At 37.9% G+C, this 22,524-nt stretch overlaps 1 protein-coding gene across 2 annotated transcripts in view; it reads right to left on the bottom strand.

Annotated features, from left to right (window-relative positions):
• The window catches only part of LOC113055120 (receptor-type tyrosine-protein phosphatase gamma-like), a 230,418-nt gene that overhangs the window by 9,622 nt on the left and 198,272 nt on the right, over nucleotides 1–22,524 (bottom strand). For both annotated transcript variants that reach the window (XM_026221120.1, XM_026221119.1), the window contains exons 10-17: nucleotides 22,073–22,181; nucleotides 21,914–21,963; nucleotides 20,066–20,798; nucleotides 16,769–16,901; nucleotides 11,728–11,819; nucleotides 4,897–4,988; nucleotides 935–1,031; nucleotides 51–133 (exon numbers count right to left, since the gene is read on the bottom strand). In XM_026221120.1, coding sequence (XP_026076905.1) covers nucleotides 51–133; nucleotides 935–1,031; nucleotides 4,897–4,988; nucleotides 11,728–11,819; nucleotides 16,769–16,901; nucleotides 20,066–20,798; nucleotides 21,914–21,963; nucleotides 22,073–22,181 — 1,389 coding nt within the window. The remainder of the gene's footprint in view (nucleotides 1–50; nucleotides 134–934; nucleotides 1,032–4,896; nucleotides 4,989–11,727; nucleotides 11,820–16,768; nucleotides 16,902–20,065; nucleotides 20,799–21,913; nucleotides 21,964–22,072; nucleotides 22,182–22,524) is intronic.

Genomic DNA, 22,524 nt, shown 5'->3' with positions numbered 1-22,524 from the left:
AGTCAAAGTCATTATGTATACGGAATATGTGTTCTGCACACATCGCTCACATCCACATAGTTGGCATTGATGTAGTCACTGTGTTTGAAGTCTTTTCCTGCCAGAGGCCTGAGCTTCACTCGACTGTGGTCATCTGGAGGGAAAAACAAACAAGAAATGGACAGTGAGATTCATGTAATGTCTGAACTAAAGTTGGGTACAAAAGTCAGAGTCCACAGCCAAAATCTAGAATTCAGAACTAGAGTCAATGCAAATATAAAGATTTTGAAACCATATGGAAAATATTGCCTTCACTGAAATGCAAGATGCTCTTTGTAACAGTTTTGAACAAACTCAAGTGCTGCTGTCATTAAAGCACATAGGAACAAACCTAATTCTGAGAATGTACACTGAAAAAGTTATATTGTGATATATTATTATTATTGCGGTAAGTAGTATTTAAAATACTTGTATTATGTTTAAAAATGTTATATATTACTGTGCTGATTTAATATCTTTATATTCCTGCTGAATGTTTAGCAGCCATCATTCTTTAGTGTCACATGAACCTTTAGAAATCAATGTATTTATTTGCAACTCGATAAATTTATTACTCGAAAAATTATTCTATAATACACTTTTTCACTTTTTCAGAATTTCTTGATGAATAGGAAGTTCAGAAGAGCAGGTTTTGAATGAGAAATCTTTTGTAACATGATATATGTTTTTACTATCAGTTTTATTCAATTGGACGCATCCTTAATAAATAAAATGATGGATTTTGTTTAAGCAAAAAAGTATTAACTCAAAAAAGTAGTGTGTGTAAATGTTTAATTTTTGAACTGAAATTAGATGCTGATAATATAATTTTTATTTAAAAATGCTAAATTATAGAAACAGAAGCAAGTGGTCTCAGACATTTGGATGTCTGTGCATTTTCTGAAGAGAGACTCACAGGCGATGATGTTGATGTATCTGTTTTTGTGCTTGTTGTCAGGATGATTGGAGTGTTCTGATGTGATCTTCATGTCTGCTGTGCAGCGCTGCACCTCCTATAACACACACACACACAAACACACACAGATGAGATATAGTGAATTTCATTTTTATTCTGTATCGTACAAAAAAACGAACTAAAAACAGAAAAAAGTCAGTATTAATTATATTAATCTACTTTTTAGCTTAATTATAATTTAGTGTAATATTTTCTTTTATAATGCAATGACGTTCATACATATAACATCATGTGACATACAATATTATAGACAACTGCTGTACATTAACATGAACAATAGTTTTAGTTTGCATATAAGCATGTAAAGCTAACATCCTGAGCTTGTTAACAGATCGCTCAATAAACACACGAGCACTTGACACATTCTATTAACACCATGCAACAAAAAAAGATGTTTAAAGGGGTCGTATGATGCAATTTAAATGTTTTCTTTCTCTTTGGAGTGTTACAAGCTCTTAGTGCATAAAGAAGATCTCTACAGTTGCAAAGACTAAAGTCTCAAATCCAAAGAGATATTCTTTATCAAAGTTACGAGTCAACCACTCCCTCCTAAAACGTCTCGTTCTAACACGGCCCAACATATCTACATCACAATGTGGGAAGATTTGCATAACGCTGCCCAAATGTTCACGCAAGGAAAGAAGGCGTAACTTTGATGATCGATGTTAACGTCGCCGCCATGCCGTGGAGACACTGTGTGTTTCATGGTAAAAGTGGAACTACTTTGTCTGGCCTTCCAAAAGAGGACATGAAATCAGTGGTTAAGTTGTATTCACAACACTGTTCCAGAACAGTTCAACCCAAATATGTGCAGCACATTTTACGGCGTACAAGGGATGTTTCCAGGGAGAGTAGCCTACAATACGAGGTCTGTCTCTATAAAGTGGGCCAACTCACAGTCTGTAAGTACGTTTTCATATTTAAAGAATTTGCTTCTGATGTTTTAAACGCGAGTTTTGAGCAGTGTAGAGTAGCGCTTGTTTATTTTTTCACCGATCACAAATGCAGACATGGTTTTATGTTTACACAGCGCGATACACAACATGTAAAAAGACAGTATACGTCATTATAATCAGTAATTATGTCCACACTAGATTCAACGAGTGCCTCGTTTATAATGGGTTATATTGTTTTTGTCTTGTACACAGCATCACAGTGTGTTAAGGGGCGTAACATTTCCATCACATGCTTCAGGCATTCGGCCAATCATAACGCACTGGACAGCTGGCCAATCAGAGCACACCTCGCTTTTCAGAGCAATGAGCTTTGCAAAAATAAATGCATTTCAGAACGGCGGGGCATAGAGAAGCGAAAATAATGTACAGCATGCGGAAAATACGTTTTTTGTTTTTTTTTGACCTTAAACTGCATAAACATATTGCATTACACCAAATACACAAAATAATGTTCTTTTTAGCGTAATATGACACCTTTAAGTGATGTACCGGGACATAAGAATTGGCAGTGTATGCATTAGTTGGTTGTGTGTTTGCACTGCAAAAAAACTTGTTTGAAAATCTGCCAGGGGCTGTTTTCAATAATTCTCTCATCACACACACACACACACACACACACACACACACACACACACACACGCACGCGCACGCGCACACACACACACACACACCTGCACTTGAACTAACCTCACTAGCACTCAGAGAGACTGAAGAGCTAATACATCACAGGGTCATAAAATGATAAGACATCAAACTGATACATAAAAAGTCAACATTTATGAGAGGACAGTGCATGACTGTCAATGCTATTCATGTGTGACCTGTGATTTCGTATTTAAAATTTGAAACCCATTTAACAAAACCCATTTTATTTTCTTGCATTAAAAAACAAGTTGCAAGGGGAATTGATTGGATGATGAATTTTGGGGGTCAAGCACTCCTTTAAGAAGTCTTATAAGAAAAAGAAAGTAAATAAGCCTGTGCTCCACTACTCTTCTCAAACTCTGGTCTGTCTTCCTCTCTGGCGTTCTCCATTCACTCTTCTCTCATTTTCAGCTGAATGCCAAACTTCCCCAAGTGTCCTCTTCTTTTTTTTTCCTTCGAGTCGCTTTTCTCTCTCCCTCCCTCTTATAAAAGACTCATACCCGGGGCGCACGTAATCCCTGTGCCTGTCCAGGCCTAGCCAATTCTATTCCCTGGCTCCCATGATCGCTGCCACACCAGCCGCTGCTTTTTTCGGCCCAGGCTGCACAAAACCACTTGTCAGGGGCCTGATGGGTTCCATCCAAAAAGGGTTTTGCTCGATTGTTTTCCCTTTTTTCTGTAGTGGAGGCGAGAGAGAAGGTTTTGGAACCATAGAGGAATCCATTGAGGAGAAGCAGCACCAGAAACCCCCTTTGGAACCACTTCCCAATGTCCATCAACACACTCACTTTTAGAGGCACTTTCCTGCGTCAATCAAGCCACCATGGAACAAAGAAGCCAAGGGAGGCCCTCAGAGGAACCTCAGTGACCCACACACCTCCCCTTCTCTCCTCTCACTCTCTCCTCTGAAGGAAGGAAAGTAGGAGACCTACTTTGAAACTGAATTTAAAGATTTTCCTTTGCATCACAACATGGCTTGGTCTACGACATGGGCTACATTCACACACACACACACACACACACACACACACACACACACACACACACACACACACACACACAAACACACACACACACACACACACACACACACACACACATATATATTACATACCATAACACGCTGTCATATATTAATTTAATTTAAATTTATTAAAAGTTTTTATTTTGTGATTTCTTAATTTTTATTAGTATCTAAACAAAAAACTAATTGGAATTATCTGGGCCACAGATTCATGAAATATCAGTACAATTTATGCATAAAATATAATAAAGAAGTGATTTTACAAAAAAAAAAAAATAATAAAAATAAAAACATAATTCTTTTGGAATCTTTGCTCCATATAATCTCAGATTTTGAACCTTGGTAAAAAAAAAAAAACAAAAAAAAAAAAAAACCTACCTGTGTGCCTTTAAATGTATGCATTTAGCAGAAGCTTTTATCCAAAGCAACTTACAGTACATTCAGGCTAACATTTTTAACATGTGTTCCCTGGGAATCGAACCCACAACCTTTTGTGCTGCTAACGTAATGCTCTACCACTGAGCCACTGAGATAGACCAATAGATAGAAAGATAGATAGATAGATAAGCAAGCAAGCAGGTAAAATATAAATCATGTTAAATAAAATGCAATTAAAGTTAAAATTGTTTTGTGGTCCCTCCTTTCCGCTTGGTAACAGCTCGAGAATGAGAAAAAAAAAATCTGTAATGTTGGCACAGCCAAAGGTCTGGAAGATTTCTGAATCCTGATCCACAGAGGAACATAAAAGCCAGCATGTGTGTGTGTGTACATGCAGCTCTGATCATCAGGGGCTGAACATCTCAGATCATTCATTAACATTCAGCCGTGCCACTGACAGCACAAGCAGACGCTGGGGCCCAAGACTCAATGGATAACTAATTACTAGTCATCCTCGTTCAAACTGTCGTCACATTAGTATGACAGAATGTTGTTGTGGTTTTCTGGCCTCTGCAGCGCACTAACACTCACACTCACACAACAGAGGGAGTCCAAAAAACTTGGTGTAAAAAGAGATGCCAATGTTCGGATGGCCTAATTCATTCTCACACAGGCTGAGTTCAACTGGCTTGTCCTGTACAGCCACCTGCCAGAAATAACAAACCTCCGCGGAGGGATCCCGGCCCAGCTGTTCACAGACAGACACCAGAACCTGTCGACAGAACCGCTGAAGCGAGGCCAGGGGAAGCACATGAGACGGGACCTGTGTTTACAAAAGTCTGAGGGAGTTCACTGAGAGGGAAGAATTAAAGAAGGGGGGACGCCTGTGAAGATCTTACCTCAAACCCTTCTGAGAAGCCGTGCTGGTTGTTGGAGTAGAGGTCTGATACATGCTTGATGAACTGTTTAACGGGGATGGCCTCCATATCATCTGAAACAGAGAGAAAAACAAGAGATGCATTCAACTTTTTGTCGTCTTATCGTGAGAGACCCATACCACAGGAAATATCACAGAGAAGAGCCATGTAGACCCTCATGACTGCATGTCATGGATAGTAAGCCTTTTCAAATAAAATCCAGTATTTTGACTTCTGCAAACCTTTTCAGTGATATTTAATTTTCAGTGTTATTTAATTTGGGTATAACAAACTAACAACTACAGTATAAAATTATAAAGAACATATAATTAATAGTAATAACTATAATGACTAAAATTGTTTACTAATGACTAATTATTTCTTCAATGATTTATTAATTTTATTAATGTAATATAATATAATATATTGCTGCTTTTAATGAAAAATACTATAAAAACAATAACATTGTGAAATATTATTAAAATGTAAAATGACTGACTTCTATTTTTTATTTCTTTTTAAGATGAAATGTATGCTGTGATCGCTACTCCAGTCTTCAGTGTCACATGATCCTTTAGAAATTATTTTCATATACTGATGGTGCTCCGGAAACCTTTCTTATTACTCTTGTTACTTACTTACTATTATTGTTTAAAATGGTTGTGCTGCATAATATATATATATATATTATATATATATATTATATATTATTATATTATATATATATATATTAGGGGTGTAACGATACGCGTATTCGTATTGAACCGTTCGGTACGAGGCTTTCGGTTCGGTACGCGGTACGCATTATGTACCGAACGGTTCGTTGGACTAATTAATTAAATTTGGAAAATAAAAAAGGTGTGTGAAATATAATGTTATGCGTTCAACAAGGTAGCCCAATAACCCAAACGACGTAACAGGCAATGCCCCTGACACCCCCGAAGAAAAAAAAACACCAACTTATATGTTTATGTTAGGCTACTCAGCAGGCGCTCGCTCACTCAGTACGCGCTGAAGGCTCGGTACGGAGCCCCGCACGTCACCTGTAGGAGAGAAAAAACATCAATCCGTGGCGACGGTTTTGCAATCCGTCCCCTCAGTTTATAAACCATCCTCATGAATTAATAAACTGTTCACTCGGTTTAACAAATCGTACCCACGGATTAACAAACCGTGCCCACGAATTCCCAATGCGTGCGCTCAGATTGTGTAAACCGTACCCTCGGTTTTTGAATCCGTACCCACGAATCCATAATCCGTGCGCACGCTTTCGCAATCCGTTCCCTCGGATTTGAAAACTGACACGCATTTTACACTTAACAGTGAAACATGCATCTAACTCCGGCAGGTGGGGTGAGGTGGGTGGAGCTTAGTATAATAAAATCACAAAAATAAGTCTTCATGTTAAGAAAGAATTGTACACAAGCATTTCCAAAACTGTCCAAAGGTTATTTAAAAATAAAGCAATTCACAAATTATTTTATGACAAATATTTTTACTGTCTTGTACTCATTTATTTAGCCTACAAATTAAAATTATAAAAAATAACTTTATTTTTATTTGTATCATTATTATATATTATTAAACAGGTTATGCATAAGAATCTTTTATCCAAAATAACTTACAAAAGAGGAAAAAATTACTCCAGAGTCAGTCACAATGCCAGGTTTATTGCACAATAATAATCAAGTGCTATTATAGATTATCAGCAATTGAACAAGATTTTAATGCGCATCTTTCTTATTAAATCTTTGTATTCCACCTCGTACTACACTTGATAGAGAATCACTTAAGACACTTTGCTGTAAACCTATTCCACATAATAATATTCAATAAAACTGTATGTTAACACGTAGGAGTTTGCTGCATGAATCCGTGAGTACGGTTTACAAATCCGAGGGAACGGATTGCGAAAGCGTGCGCACGGATTATGAATTCGTGGGTACGGATTCAAAAACCGAGGGTACGGTTTACAAAATCTAAGTGCACGGATTGGAAATTCGTGGGCACGGTTTGTTAATCCGTGGGCACGATTTGTTAAATCGAGTGAACAGTTTATGAATTCGTGAGTACGGTTTATAAACTGAGGGGACGGATTGCAAAACCGTCGCCACGGATTGCTTTTTTTTCTCCTACAGGTGACGTCCCGGGCTCCGTATACGGACATCACCGCAGCGAATGGTGCATTTACGTTATAGCCGCGGATATGAGACCTTACTCTGTAGTGGAAAACGCAGGTTTTAAGAACATGCTTAATGTAATTGAGCCCCATTACAATATTCCTTCACGAGCCCATTTCAGACAGACCGTAATTCCTGCTTTGTTCCAAAAAACATAAGCCCAAATAGAGAACCAATTGAGTAAAAACACACACGGATTATGAAAGAGTTATAGAGTTCCATATAAAAAGAGTTACATCTTTGTATTTGTTCATAACCACTACAACAATATTACATTTAATTTTAAAAAATTTTTTTATAAGGAGCTATTTTTGTTTTATACAGTATGCTGCTAAGAAAACACCATAGAAGATGGGTAAAGAATAGCTCCATCATTGTTCAATGTAAAAAAAACACATACTTTGTTAGTTTTAATAAATAAAACATTTTTTAAAAAATCAAGGAAATTTATCTGCCAATTTTTTCTTTTTGCTGTATCTAAAACGTACCGAACCGTACCGAACCGAACCGTGACATCAGTGTATTGAACCGAACCGAACCGTGAATTTTGTGAACCGTTACACCCCTAATATATATATATATATATATATATATATATATATATATATATATATATATATATATATATTAATGGAAAATGTAATGCATTTCTTCCAGGACCCATTATGAAGGCATTTACGAACAGCGTTTATTTGAAAAATACATCTTTTGTAACATTATACATATTTAATTTTTCATGTATTTATTTTTAGATTTTTTAAAGAAAAGACACACCTTTTGACTTTGTCTAAAAATGCCTACAACTGAATACAGCTAACAAACCATTTTTGGCATCCATGGACGCCAGAAACTAACTGGGAAATTCAGCCAGAAATTGAAGGCCCTATTTAGCAGGAACGCGCCCATGTTTGAAAGGACAGTGAACTCAAAGCGCCATATGAGCCGGAGCCAGCGGAGAGAGAGGCTGCTGCCCACACTAAATGGATCTTTGTAAATACCGAGGCCAGCCCTCGCCAAGCTGGAACACAGATGCCCAAATTGGATTGAGGGCACCGTGCCACCATTATTGTGAGCCGTGCCACAATGTAACAATGAAAATTGGTTCCAATTAAGTACTTATTGGAAAGCCTGAGTGAATCAATTGCTCTTGTTGCATTAAGATCTGGGTTCCACTACACAGACTAACCCGGACCTGAAACCTTCAGACCATGAAACTCACACACTGTCCACTTCTGTTCCACTACGCTCTCTGCTAATGATTTACCCAACCACAAATAAAGGCAGTGAGCTAAAGTGAGATACAGGCCAGTCAGAGGAAGCCATTTTCTTGGCTCTAACCTTAAAGGCTAATGTATATGTGTGTAAAAAGTGTGTGTGCACAAGCAGATGGGCCAGATAAACAGCACTTGTTTTCTCTGGTAACCCGTGAAGACCCATAACAAACTCGTCAAGACCACATTTCCTCAAACAGCTATACTGTGTCTATATTCAACAAACTCTTCAGTGTAGCGCACACTCATCAAATCCAGTTTACTGTAAATATGACATGGCCAGCCATTCCAGAAAATCATCTTATTAAAAACACAGGCACACCATTCCAAAAAAACACTGGTCTCGAAATTTCTAGGTAGATGCCATGGTGCTGGTAGCCTGGAAGTCTATTCAGGTGATTTGGGTGAGGGTTAGGATTTTGTTAGGTGGTTTCCAGGGTGTTGCTAGTCAGACAGTTGCCTGGGTATCGTGGGTGGTTGTTAGGATATTGTTAGGTGGTTGCCAGGGTGTTGCTAGTGAGACTGTTGCCTGGGTGTCGTGGGTAGTTGTTAGGATATTGTTAGGTGGTTGCCAGGGTGTTGCTAGCCAGGTAGTTGCTTGGTGTTATATGTGGTCATAAGGATATTGTTAGGTGGTTGCCAGGGTGTTGCTAGCCAGGTAGTTGCTTGGTTGTTAGGACAATGTTAGGTGGTTGCCAGGGTGTTGCTAGCCAGGTAGTTGCTTGGTTGCTAGGACAATGTTAGGTAGTTGCCAGGGTGTTGCTAGTGAGACTGTTGCCTGGGTGTCGTGGGTGGTTGTTAGGATATTGTTGGGTGGTTTCCAGAGTGTTGCTAGCCAGACAGTAACATGGGTGTCATGCGTGGTTGTTAGGATATTGTTAGGTGGTTGCCAGGGTGTTGCTAGCCAGGTAGTTGCTTGGTTATTAGGACAATGTTAGGTGGTTTCCAGGGTGTTGCTAGTGAGACTGTTGCCTGGGTGTCGTGGGTAGTTGTTAGGATATTGTTAGGTGGTTGCCAGGGTGTTGCTAGCCAGGTAGTTGCTTGGTGTTATATGTGGTCATAAGGATATTGTTAGGTGGTTGCCAGGGTGTTGCTAGCCAGGTAGTTGCTTGGTTGTTAGGACAATGTTAGGTGGTTGCCAGGGTGTTGCTAGCCAGGTAGTTGCTTGGTTGCTAGGACAATGTTAGGTAGTTGCCAGGGTGTTGCTAGTGAGACTGTTGCCTGGGTGTCGTGGGTGGTTGTTAGGATATTGTTGGGTGGTTTCCAGAGTGTTGCTAGCCAGACAGTAACATGGGTGTCATGCGTGGTTGTTAGGATATTGTTAGGTGGTTGCCAGGGTGTTGCTAGCCAGGTAGTTGCTTGGTTATTAGGACAATGTTAGGTGGTTTCCAGGGTGTTGCTAGTGAGACTGTTGCCTGGGTGTCATGGGTGGATGTTAGGATATTGTTGGGTGGTTGCCAGGGTGTTGCTAGTCAGACAGTTGCCTTGGTGTTATATGTGGTCGTTAGGATATTGTTAGGTGGTTGCCAGGGTGTTGCTAGCCAGGTAGTTGCTTGGTTGTTAGGACAATGTTAGGTGGTTGCCAGGGTGTTGCTAGTGAGACTGTTGCCTGGGTGTCGTGGGTGGTTGTTAAGATATTGTTGGGTGGTTTCCAGAGTGTTGCTAGCCAGACAGTAACATGGGTGTCATGCGTGGTTGTTAGGGTATTGTTAGGTGGTTGCCAGGGTGCTGCTAGAGTGTAGCTAAGTGGTTTTGCTAGAGGGTTGTGGGTAGTTGCAGGTTGTTGTCAGGATACTTCAAGGTGTTTTCTAGCCAGACAGTTGCTTGGGTTTTGTTGGGGTGCTGTGGATGGTTGCTAGGTCTCTGCTTTGTGGTTGCTAGGATGTTGTGGGTAGTGGCAGGTGGTTGTCAGTACATTGATATGTGGCTTCAGGATGTTGTAAGCCAGGTAGTTTCTTAGATATTGTTAGTGGTTGTCAGAGCATTGCTAGGTGATTGCTAAGGCGTTAACATAGTGTTGAGGTTGATTTCTAAAGTACTAATGGGGTGTTGAGGATGTGGTTGCTGAAGTGTTCTAAATGGTTTGAAAGAATAATGTTAAGTGTTTACTAGGGCATTGCTAGAGTGCTGTGGGTAGCTGCTGGTGTTTGTCAGGGCATTAATAGTGCGTTGTGGGTGGGGGCAACAATGTTTTATGAGGTGTTATGGATGACTTGGTTGGAAGTTGCTGGAATATTATGAGTAGTTGCTAGGGTGTAGTGTAGTGGGAGGTCAGGACATTACTAGGTGGTGTCTAGAGCTTTGCTAGCAAACTAGTTGCTCAGATGTTGATGGTGTGTGCTACTTTGTTGCTAGGTGGTTTCTGGGGTATTGTTGGTGGTTGTCAGGCATTGCTAGGGTCTTCTGAGTGGTCACTAACTGATCCAAGTGAATATTACGATGATTAGACTTGGGTACTATAGGTTTTTGTTTGTCCATTTTATTGTACACCAGGTCAAAATCATAATCAAGCTTGATCACCTAGTATAGTAAGTAGTAGGATTTTAGGTATTATTTATGCCTGTAGCATGGTTTGGGAGGAAGTCTAATACTTTTCTAACTATTCTTCAGCTGCCCATGTTCCGAGACTGACAGTGCGCTGTTGCAATGATGTAATTTTCATCATCATTAGTGTCTGCTGATGTCTGTCCACACTCTCCACACAGTCTGCGTACAACAGTGCGGGCGTGACGTGAATGTTGAGACAGACCAAATCCAATCGGTGGTACTGAGCATGTGTAGAACTCATCTGTCCACACTCATCCGCAGTTGAGTATGTGCAGACATGATTGTGTTCGAGATGGAGTGGAATGCAGAAAAATAAGTACACCCTGGCCTTTTGGGCTAGGAGTTTCAAACAGTATTAGTGAAAGCAACACACACACACACACACACACACACACACACACACACACACACACATTTTCCTCCCTGTTTTCCAGAAACTGAAAACTTGATTGGAGCCTCTTCATGTCAAAATCAATAAAGCAATGGATTTTTAGATTCTGCACTAATCGCACAGAAAAACTGTCTATAAAGAGTGTAGAATTAGAGTCTATTCCACACAAACACACGCTGAGACAACAGCTTTGTTCAGTCTTGGCACTAAAAACCTTATGTAATCCAACTATTTACCCATAATTCAAAGTAAGCAAGAAAAACACATGCATATAATGTTTTGCAACACTTTATCGACATTAGATCATATCAAGGCACCCGTTATCAATGACTTCTTCCGCACCTGACACTGGATCAGAGTGGAGTGTGTCTTTAGGTCAAATGTAAGTGTCTCACTAATCTGATATCAGTAAAAAAATGCACACCTAGGATGGGGATGACTGGGATGCTCTCATTGGGCACAACTTTGGGCGAATTACTGTCCTCGACGTAGAAATGAGCCGTTTGGAAACACCTCCTGCGGAAAAGAGAGACAAGGAGAGACAGTCAAGTGACGTAATAACCATTCAAAACTTCTCTAAAGTTTCCATGAGGTGTGGTTTAGGTAAAAATCCTGACCAGAGTAAACAGACATGCCCTTGGGTACATATGACAGGATCAAGATGAACTTTGAACTCTCCTTTCAAAGAGCAAATCAAACACTCCAAACAGAGATTCCAGCCTTACACTTCACACACTCTGTAGAGTGTCAACACACTTGAATAAAATGTGTTTACAAACCTGTACGAGTTTCTTCTGTGTAATGCATATAAAGCAAAATGTCCAAACTGTTCTTTTTTTATTCATACTTTTTTTCTCATCCCCTTTTGTAGAGAAAGAACAACTTGAACATTCTGCTGAACTTCTCCTTTTGAGTTCCACATGAGAAAGTAAGTGAATGATAAGAGGATGTTTTAATTTTTAGGTGAATTACTTCTCATATTTAGATCCACATATTTAAAGTCACAGCTATTGTTTTTAAACACAGCTATTGTTTTTTTTTTAAAACGAATTATACATACTTCAGAATAAACCATATAACATTTTTTTAAATAAATAAATAATAATTACGTTTTATCTGAAAGTATAATAATTAATCATTTTAATAATCATTTCATATTTAACAATTCTTTAATTATTATTATTTTCATAATTATAATTCACTAAATCATCATTAATCATCAAAAACTGCCCTCTAAAGCAGTTTTTGTGAGATTTAGCAATATTTTCTACAAATTATATTATGAAAAATATAAACCTGTAGACGTCTTACTCCTGTAATCCATGTGGAACATTTTCTACCGGTGTATTTTCTAACAAAAACAGTCTGTATGAAGTCCATTTAAAACATTACACAGCAAATTAGGAGGTAAACAAAGAACCCCAGACTGTCAGGGTGAATTATTGCCAGTTGTTTGCAGTTTGAGAGCTGTAAACAGGTTTTACCTCTTTCTATCACTTCGCAAGAGAAGCGATAAGGAGGTAAGAAACAGAATCCATATCCAGTAAAAAGAAACACACACAAAGAGAAAGAAAGACAGCAAGAGGTTAAAAGGTTGTTCTAAAGTTACAAAAACTTGAAGTTTTGGACATGAACCAAACAAGCCAGTGGGAGTCTTGTCTGTCCTACCTGTACTTGATGCACAGCAGAGAACATAAGCTGTTCATCCCTGCAAAGAACGAGGGATTGTAGGAGAGGTGGGGGACTGTAGGCTCCGCATGCTGCCGCTGAGCAAACAGAGCAGCGAGCGAGAGAGAGAGAGAGAGAGAGAGAGAGAGAGAGAGAGAGAGAGAGAGAGAGAGAGAGAGAGAGAGGGGGCTGGTCCTGATGTATCACATGGGCAGGGCTTTACACAAGCGCTAGAGCTGCTTGGGACAGACATCAATAATTCACTGATCCCAGATCAGTCCAGAAATGGTTTGATAAACCACAGACACTTGCTGCCTTTCTCTCTGGACACACACTTTTTTTAACTCCTCTTTCTGTCCAAGAGAATGCAGAATGCCACCAAAACATACAAAAAACCAACTGTCAATAAAGAGGAAGCACGTATTAAAGTTGGACTAAATTTCTGTCATTGACTTGAATTGGTCAATTTGTGAAGTCAATTGTGGTGCTTTTAAACTATGAAGAAAAAAAAGTCAAACCTCTTGCACTATATAATTAAAGTCTTCTGAAGCCTGAAATAAAAGAAAATGAAACCTAAATAGTAATTAGTTAATAAAAGTAAATAAGTAAATAATACTAAAGTGATACTGCATCGCACAGTAACTTTCATGAACTAATTCCTATTTAGGTTTCATTTTCTTTTATTTCAGTTTTACCTGTTTTATTTAAATGCTTTAATTTCCAGTTACAAAATAACTGACTTTTTTTTTCCATTAGCTGACAACATTTCTAACGTCCATTTAATGTAAGATTTTCATCCGATATTTATATTTCATTCCAGCTTTACTTCAATTAACAGACATGTTTTCCATCATTTGAGTCAATGATAACAACCCTGGTACGATGAACAGAGCAATATTTGATATATTTACTGGAAATCCCACCCTTTGCTATTAGATATCACCTCTCTTAGTGCTCTTTATAAGTCACATGTTGCATTTGAATATGTAAACATGAATGAGATCTGAATGGCATTAGGGAAGTATTTTACAGAATAACAGTCTGTTCCTCACAGAAACCTATTGTATGGCTTCACAAGACTTATTGATTTTATTTATGGAGCTTTATGATGCTTTTTGCCCTTTTTGGAGCTTGGCATCCGTAGACACTACAGAAAAGAGCAGCACGGACATTCAGTTCAATCTTTTGGTATTCCAGTATATTAAGAAATGCATGTTTGGAACAACATGAAACGCAACAGACATTTTTTTCCCCCTCCGTTCCTTAACCCCAGCCTGAATTACAATGCAAAAACAACTCTCCAGTGTAAATAATCTTTAGTTAAAGTCCAGGCGTAAGAGTGTCAGAGAAAGCCTCCCTGCAGGCTCAACAGGTCGGATCTGTAGGACAAAAGCAGAGCCGGTGTGGTCAGGAAATGCTTTAGGTCATTATCATATAGATAATAGTCACTCAGCTTTAACCAGTCCAACTGGACATTGTGCCAGAGGCTTCTATTCAGCTTCAAATGAACAACTGCATTGTCTGACACAGTCATTTCTATCATTCAATAGATCTGAAGAGAAGGTATAAAGCGTTTCGGTATGGTATGTGTACATACTTTATCATACTTTAGCTTTGACGAACTCTAGGCAGCAATTCAATCTAGGCTCACAAATAAAAGTGCGTGGCAAACTCAGCACACATCGTATGCATCAACACAACTACACAGCACACATATTGTTTTTTAGTTCCTTTGTGATTAACAACATTTTAGCAGTGAATAATAAATATAGCATTAACATATTTATCTTCAAATGTTTCTTAACCCATCAGCAAATAGTTTGTTCTTGTTTTACACATAAAAACTATTTAGTGACAAAACAAGAAGAAGCTATTTGCTAGCGGGTGAAGAAAAATAGAATTTAAGAAATAACGTACAATTTTGTTTTGAATAAATATATTTTGTTTTAAGGATTTATTTTTTTAAAGGGAAAAGGCCAGAAGCAGTCATTGAGAAATTGCTTTTCAAGTGTAAATGATTATTTGACTTTCCCAGATATCGCCACAGGAAGTGTCACATCCTGGTTAATGTTTCCAGGTGGACTTCAGACACACACACACACACACACACACACACACACACACACACACACACACACACACACACACACAGAGAGCTCAATTTGATATGCTAAGTCAGTCTAAACATTAAAAAACATTTATTTATGATCCTAACTGTACATATTTTCCATCCAATGTTATTTTAGTATATTTTATATATTATTTCTACACTATTTATATACTATTACTAAATACTACTTTAGTGTGTATTAGTATTTTGAAATGGCTTTTATTTTCATATTTTCCTTTTTTTATTTCAAAGTTATTTTTAATCGAAAATTGTAGTATTTATTTGTGTGCTTTTTGTAATTTAGTTTCTGTTAATAATAATAAGCCTCCATTTAGCTTTATTTCATTTAGTTTTAGTAATACTTTGTTTTGTTTCAGCTTTAATTGAATTTTTTTTGTCTATCATGTCTATTCAATGAATTTTGACAATAACAATTATATCTTAAATAATTATAATTATATTTGATTATTCTCATTAAATGTTGATATTATAATTAATTCTGAGTCTCAGACTGTAATTCAATTAAATGTTTTCTTTATTAAATAATAATAATAATAGTCAATTTTTTTTTCAGCTCTAGTTTCCACATGCACATGTAAAGATATATGTGGGAAGATATTTTCACTTGTATGCTTTTGCGAACACACACACACACACACACAGTGACAGAAGGTAAGGATATCTGATCTGATATAGACTGAGACATTAGCGTGTAATGCTGAGGGTTATCTCAGTCAGTCTACTGAACAGATTACACTTAAAGACCCTCACACACACACACACACACACACACACACACACACACACACACACACACACACACACACACTCCAACAATCATTAGAGAAGTGTATAAGAGTGTGTGATCATATTAATGGCTGAATGTTACCCAGCTTATTTAATTTCTTAGCATTTAACTAGAAATCAAATAATAGTGTATGTCTTTTTTTTCGGCTGTACATTAACTATTTACCATGACTATGAGTTCAGTGACAGATGTATGTTCTCTCTGGAGAGGTTTTGTGCCTGGTGTTTGTGTGGATGTGTGTACTATCAAGCAGTAAAGGGTTTGGCGGTGGTTACACATCTCCAAATATTTCACAACCCCCTGCTACTGCATGGCCCTTGAGCTCCAGAGGAGGGAGCAGATGGCCGGTTTTGGCCCAGGGCGGACAGCCCAGACCGAGGGAGACAGTCCTGGCACAGGCCTACTCCAGAGCTGTTTGCTAAACTGAGACATTGAGAACATTGAGAACGGAGAACATATCCAGGCATTTGAGTCCAAACGGACAAATACAAACACACGTTTACCAACCTATTCAGGGAACACACAATATAATAAATTAAGGGAAGGGTACAGCCTCTATCTATCCTACTTACCGTCACAAGAGACACTTCACACATGCTCCACACACACACACTCCTAACTGCTTTTCACGCCAGCCCTCGGGGCCCAGGGGACGCCAGGGGCCCCTGAGTGACCCAAACACACACAGAGCTACACCAGCATACACACGACAGCCAAACTCGAACGCAATAAATCACATAAAGTGTTTAAGAGCATCACATCATCCGTCTGTGTTACTCCTCATGATTCAATCAGAGAATCAGTGGTGTTTCTATCTCTCAGTCAGTTTGTCAGAGGTGAACAGAGTCAGGAGGCAGTGAGTGTGGATGAGTGCCTCACCTCCAGTAAACGAGGACGGCCAGCAGCAGAACGAGGCAGAGGAAGGTGAGCGCCGACACAGTCACCAGAGGAATGATCCACTCCATCCGGGCCGAAGCAGGCACAGGGTGCATGCTGGAGACTACTGCACGCTCTGAAACACACACCTTACTGTCAGCACACCCTACACATAGAAAACTATTCATAATAATAATAATAATAATAATGAGCATGATTATTTTTGATAATAATACAATTGCAATCATTTCATAAAATGAGATAATATTCAATTGAATTAGATAAAATCAATAAACATTTATTTCACACAATAGTTACTCAAAATTCAAAATGATGTTTATAAAATATTATAAAACAATTTAAATGCAGAAAGTACTTTCATCAATAATACCGACATCAGCGTTAATTATTTTTATCATTGATAATACCCATTACCTATTATTAGTAAGAGCAACATTTTTTTACTATTATTATTGGTAACACTTTAGTATAGGGTCCAATTCACATTAATAACTAGTTGCTTATTAGCATGTCTATTATTAACATATTGGCTGTTTATTAGTGTTTATAAAGTACATATAATGCACGACATACATAATCCTACCCAAAACATTTAACTTAACAACTACCTTATAAACTATTAATAAGCAGCAAATAAGGAGTTAATTGAGGCAAAAGTCATAGTTAAAGGTTAGTTAATAGTGAGAATTGGACCCTAAAATAAAGTGTGACGTTATTATTTATTGACTTGAAATAATTGAATAATAAATGACATTATAAAATTATTCAAAATATATTATTTCATTTAGATTAAGAAATTGCTAAACTTCAATAAACATTTATTTGACACAATATTTACTCAAAACGTTTATATGTTTACAAAACAGTCAAAATAAATGCAATAATAACAACAATATTTATAATAATAGTAATATAATAATAATACCAACAATATTATTATTAATAACAATAATGATAATAATGATATTAATAATAATAATGCAATTGGAATAATTAAATAAATAAATAAATAAATAAATAAATAATATTAGGTTTAATTGCCAAAGCTCAAATGATTATAAAACATTTCAAATAAATGCAAATATAATTACATAAATTATAATAATATCCAACATTATTATTATTAACAAAGTTGCTGTAAATTAGTAATAAAATATTTTGAAATTATTTAGTATATAACAATATTGGATTTAATTAAAAAAATTGCAGAAATAGTAATTTATTATTTAAATACATGCAAAAATATTTACAATTATTTTCAAATATAGTTCTGGTTATCATTATTTTGCCAAGCAAGATTTCTAGATGAATTTGTTTTGCTTGCCTTAGAACATTCCAGTGAAAAATGAGTCCTGATCCTGACAATGAAATACCTTTTACGTTCAGAAAGAAATGCTTGGTTTATAGCAGCCCCAAACCCAGTCCTAAGCTAAAAACTTGATTGGTTGATAGAAATGCTGTTCCAGGACTAACAACGATTTTGATTCAGGAACACATCCCACTTGGCAAGATCACGGTCACCCTACCAGGCTCTAGCACACACACACACACACTCACACACACACACTCAGACATAAGAATAGAGAGATCAGAAACCTGTAGCCCCTCTCGGGTGGTCCAGGACAGCATGCTGCTAACTAATCCAAGCTGCTACAGCCTCACCACGGTCAGACACAGACCCGCAGTCACGCAAGAAACAGCACACACACACACACACACACACACACTGGATGAACATAACTCCAGTGCCAAAGAGCTAAATATGGAGTTTCTCTGTTTTTTTTATTTATTTTTTTTTACTCCCTGCAGCTGAAAATGTTTTCCGCTCTCATCCTCTCTGGACCGGAAAACTAGGCCAACCCTCTGCCTCCGAAACAAACAGAGGGGACGGAAAGCAAGATGGAAGGTTGAGCAGAGAGGGGATAAGGAAGAGGGAGTGACGGGGAAATAAATGACAAAGAAACGGGAGTGAGAGAGGGAGATGAAACCATCGTCGCACAGGGGACGCAAACAGGACCACAGAACACAAGAACTGAATGTTTAATGAGAGGAAAATGACTCGGGACGTTTGATGCTGAAAAGATGAGTGGTGCTGCATATGCAAAACTTGCTTTCACAATGCTAGCATGGTGTGAGAAGCTGGTAGGATGATACGAAAAAGACTCTTGACAAAAAAAGACCAAATTATCTTACATTTATGTGATATGAATCTGCATGTTTCTGCATTTTGGTCACACCGAACAACTCTTTTCATGGTTTATTTTTTTTCTGTGTTATCATATCAGGACAGTTGTATCGCCTTGACATTTTCACTTTACTGATTAAAATGAACGAATCAGTATTCAGAAATGAGAACCATGCTCATCATAGACGACGTGTACTCAAGTCACACGAACGATTAATCTATAAATTAATTAATCTGGACTAGGGATGGGACAACGCGCCGAGGTCATCGATGACGTCGACGCAAAAAATACGTAGACACAAAATATGCGCATCGATTCGCATTATTAGTCAGTCTTTTATTTTGTCATTTTAAGAGCAATAAACATATATTGCAATGTTAAGGAATTCATTTTTTTTTCATTCAGATATGTAAATCAACATGTATAAATTGTTAGTAGTCAATTAATGGGGAGATAATCGAAATCGAATCGGTCTGAAAAAATTAATCGTTAGATTAATCGATGCGTCAAAAAAATTATCGCTAGATTAATCGTTTAAAAAAATAATCGTTTATCCCAGCCCTAATCTGGACCAAAAGTACGAGTCATTGCTTTTCAGCAGCTTTTCTCGACTACAGGAGAAATCTAAACGTCCAAGCACTAGCTAAAACAACCAAAACGAGATATTGTACAGACATCAACGTTTTATTTAATGTATTTATTTTAAATCTTTGTGGTCTTTGATGAACTCTTTTAACTCCTGGACAGTGTTGTTTTAGTCCCATCAAGGTGTTATCAATTTTTTTTTAAATGCTGAATATTTACTCTTCTGAATATACTTTTATATTTTCTGTTTATTAACTATGTTTTGGTTTGTCTTTTATATAAATATGTCTGTATAGCCCCCCGCCCCCCCTAAAATTGTAGCTTTAGCTGATATAGTACATTCAGTAAAGCGAAATTAAAGCGAGAAAAGTAAATAAAATATAAATCCATATCTATTTATTAATAATCAACTGGGGAATTCATGGGGCCTTCGAATTTTGTTGTGGGCCTCGGAGACAAAAAAGGTGAGATGTGATTGTCGACAAGGAAAAAGAGGCTGGTTTCTAACCTGTGAGTATGGAGAAAGGAGGCATGTGTTTGCGGTCTCCTCCGCTGGGTTTGCTGGTGGGAGCCGTGTTGTCTGGGGTCTCTATTACTGGCGTCTCCTCTTCATCTTCTCTTACTCCGTGTGTATTTTTCTCCACATGATCCTCCGGGACACTAGATGGCGCTGAGGTGTTTTCTGCCTGGCTGCGTCCTCCTTTCTCTTTCGCTGTTGAATCTGGCGATGCTGTGGGTGGATGTTTTGTTGCGGAGCCATTCGTCTGATTTTCAACATCGTCTGCAACTCTGCCGTCCTTTCTCTCGGCACCTTTCTCCTCATCCTCTTCCTCTTCTCCGTTCTTTTCTCCATCCTCATCCTCACCCTTCCCTCCCTTGTCTCCTCCGTCGTCAGATGCGTCGTTCTCTGCGGCTGTGGTAGTGTCTGCGTCGGAGGCCGGTGAGGAGGTTGGTTCTGTGGGGGTCACTATAGGTTTGGCCGGGGTCTGGCGGCTGGAGGGCGGAGGTCTGGTGGGCCAGACGGAGCTGGGGAAGGAGGAGATGACCCCGCCGCTGAAACCCAAGCCCGCCAGGAGGGTGCTGGTCACCACAGACGCCACCGTGGCTTGGCTGCCGCTGGAAGAGGGGCCGATCCCGGTGGCCATTGAAACGAAGGAGAACGGAAGACCAGAGGAAGTCCAAGTGGAGGAGCCGGAGCTGATGGGCGCCATGTCTGCAGAGGATGCTGGGGACACAGTTGGCTAGAGACAAAGAGAAAAGACATTTTGAACTGATTCTAAAAGATAAAATCTGTGCACATCATGTGAGTAAAACAGACCTGACAAAAGCCAAAGACCGACAGAATAACAAGTTTCAAACCATTTTTTATTCATAACTACAGATTTGCATTGAGTTCCAATTTGTAATTATTGTATACATGTAATTGAATGTATATAATTATTTTACAAATATATTTCTATATGATCTAAAATACATATTACATAAAACAAATATATTCTTTAATTATTGTATAAATATATATTTTTAAATAAATACATGCATATTATTTTCTAAGAAATAACAATACAAGACAAAAGATAATCAAAAAGATAAAAGCTTTAAGACAGAGTAAAGAGTTTCAGTTCATTTCGATTTATAAATTAAGATTTTGAATAATCTACAATAAATTGTATATATACACACACACACACACACACACACACATATCTATATCTATCTATCTATCTATCTATCTATCTATCTATCTATCTATCTATATATATATATATATATATATATATATATATATATATATATATATATATATATATATATATATATATATATATAAAATACTCAATATATCCACACATTTTCTATAATAAATAATTAGTAAAAAGTAAATATATTAACAACATTTTTCGCTATTACATAAATCTATTTCTAAACTTTCTACAATAAATAATAAATATATTTTCATATCATTATAATCATTATTATATTAACATGTATATTTATTTTGAGGGATTTGGAGTTGTAAATGTCGTCAGTTCCTCTCCTCACCAACACCTTTCTGATGACTGTGAGTTTGACTCGATTTCATTCTGTAGATATTACTGTTGTTTGATGACTGACTGATGTTTGGTTATCATAAATGAAAAGGACTAAAAACTACTTCTCTATTGATTTAGCGATATATTAATTTATTCATATACTTCCTATATTACTATTAAAATCATTCTTCCTATAAAATTAATTTACATTAGTTTGAAATAGAAGAAATAATAATAAAAAAGTAATACACAGGTGTATTTTATTTCTTTAATGCGCACGTGAAGAGACAGTGCTGCCCCCTGCTGGACAGATGTAAACTTACCATCCCAGTTTTGACTATTCTTGAGCCCTCAAAGATCCTGGTGGTGTTGGCTACCATAACGAAGAAGAAAAAACACGAATGAGAGGGAGCACTTTTAAAAGCAGCAGCTAAACTAGCATTCTCGAAAGCCTTGTGTTGTGTGCAGGTGTAGCTCTGTACCTCTGAAGAGCATGCTCTGGCTGAAGTCACTGCGCTTGTCGTTCAAACACACCGCCTGGACGCGGAACAGGTACAGCACGTCCACCGACACCGGGGTGATGACAGCTTCCTGAAACACACACACACACAGTGTTACATATACAGCATACACACACTACGCCAAGAACGGAAACGCCTCCAAAAAGTCCGTCTGTGATGTGGAAGGGTTATCATCCTGCGCTTCCACTCAAAACACAAAAGAGGAATGGTAGACACACACTCTCCTGACATAGGTCTCTGGAGGGTGAAGGTGAACAGCTTGTTCTCTTCTCCTTCGCTTGACGCTAACACCTTTCTTCTCAAGTCATTATCATTGAAAATAGACAGTCTCTATCAGCCTCTCCCTCACATAACATTCATTACCACCTAAAGCACCTCTGAGCCGCTCGGCTGGGACACAGAGGCATTGGAAT

The sequence above is a fragment of the Carassius auratus genome, chromosome 36, assembly GCF_003368295.1.
Source record: "Carassius auratus strain Wakin chromosome 36, ASM336829v1, whole genome shotgun sequence".
In the NCBI taxonomy this organism is placed as follows: Eukaryota; Metazoa; Chordata; class Actinopteri; order Cypriniformes; family Cyprinidae; genus Carassius; species Carassius auratus.
The sequence above is the reverse complement of the archived record's forward strand: the minus strand, read 5'-3'. Positions and strand labels throughout refer to the sequence as shown.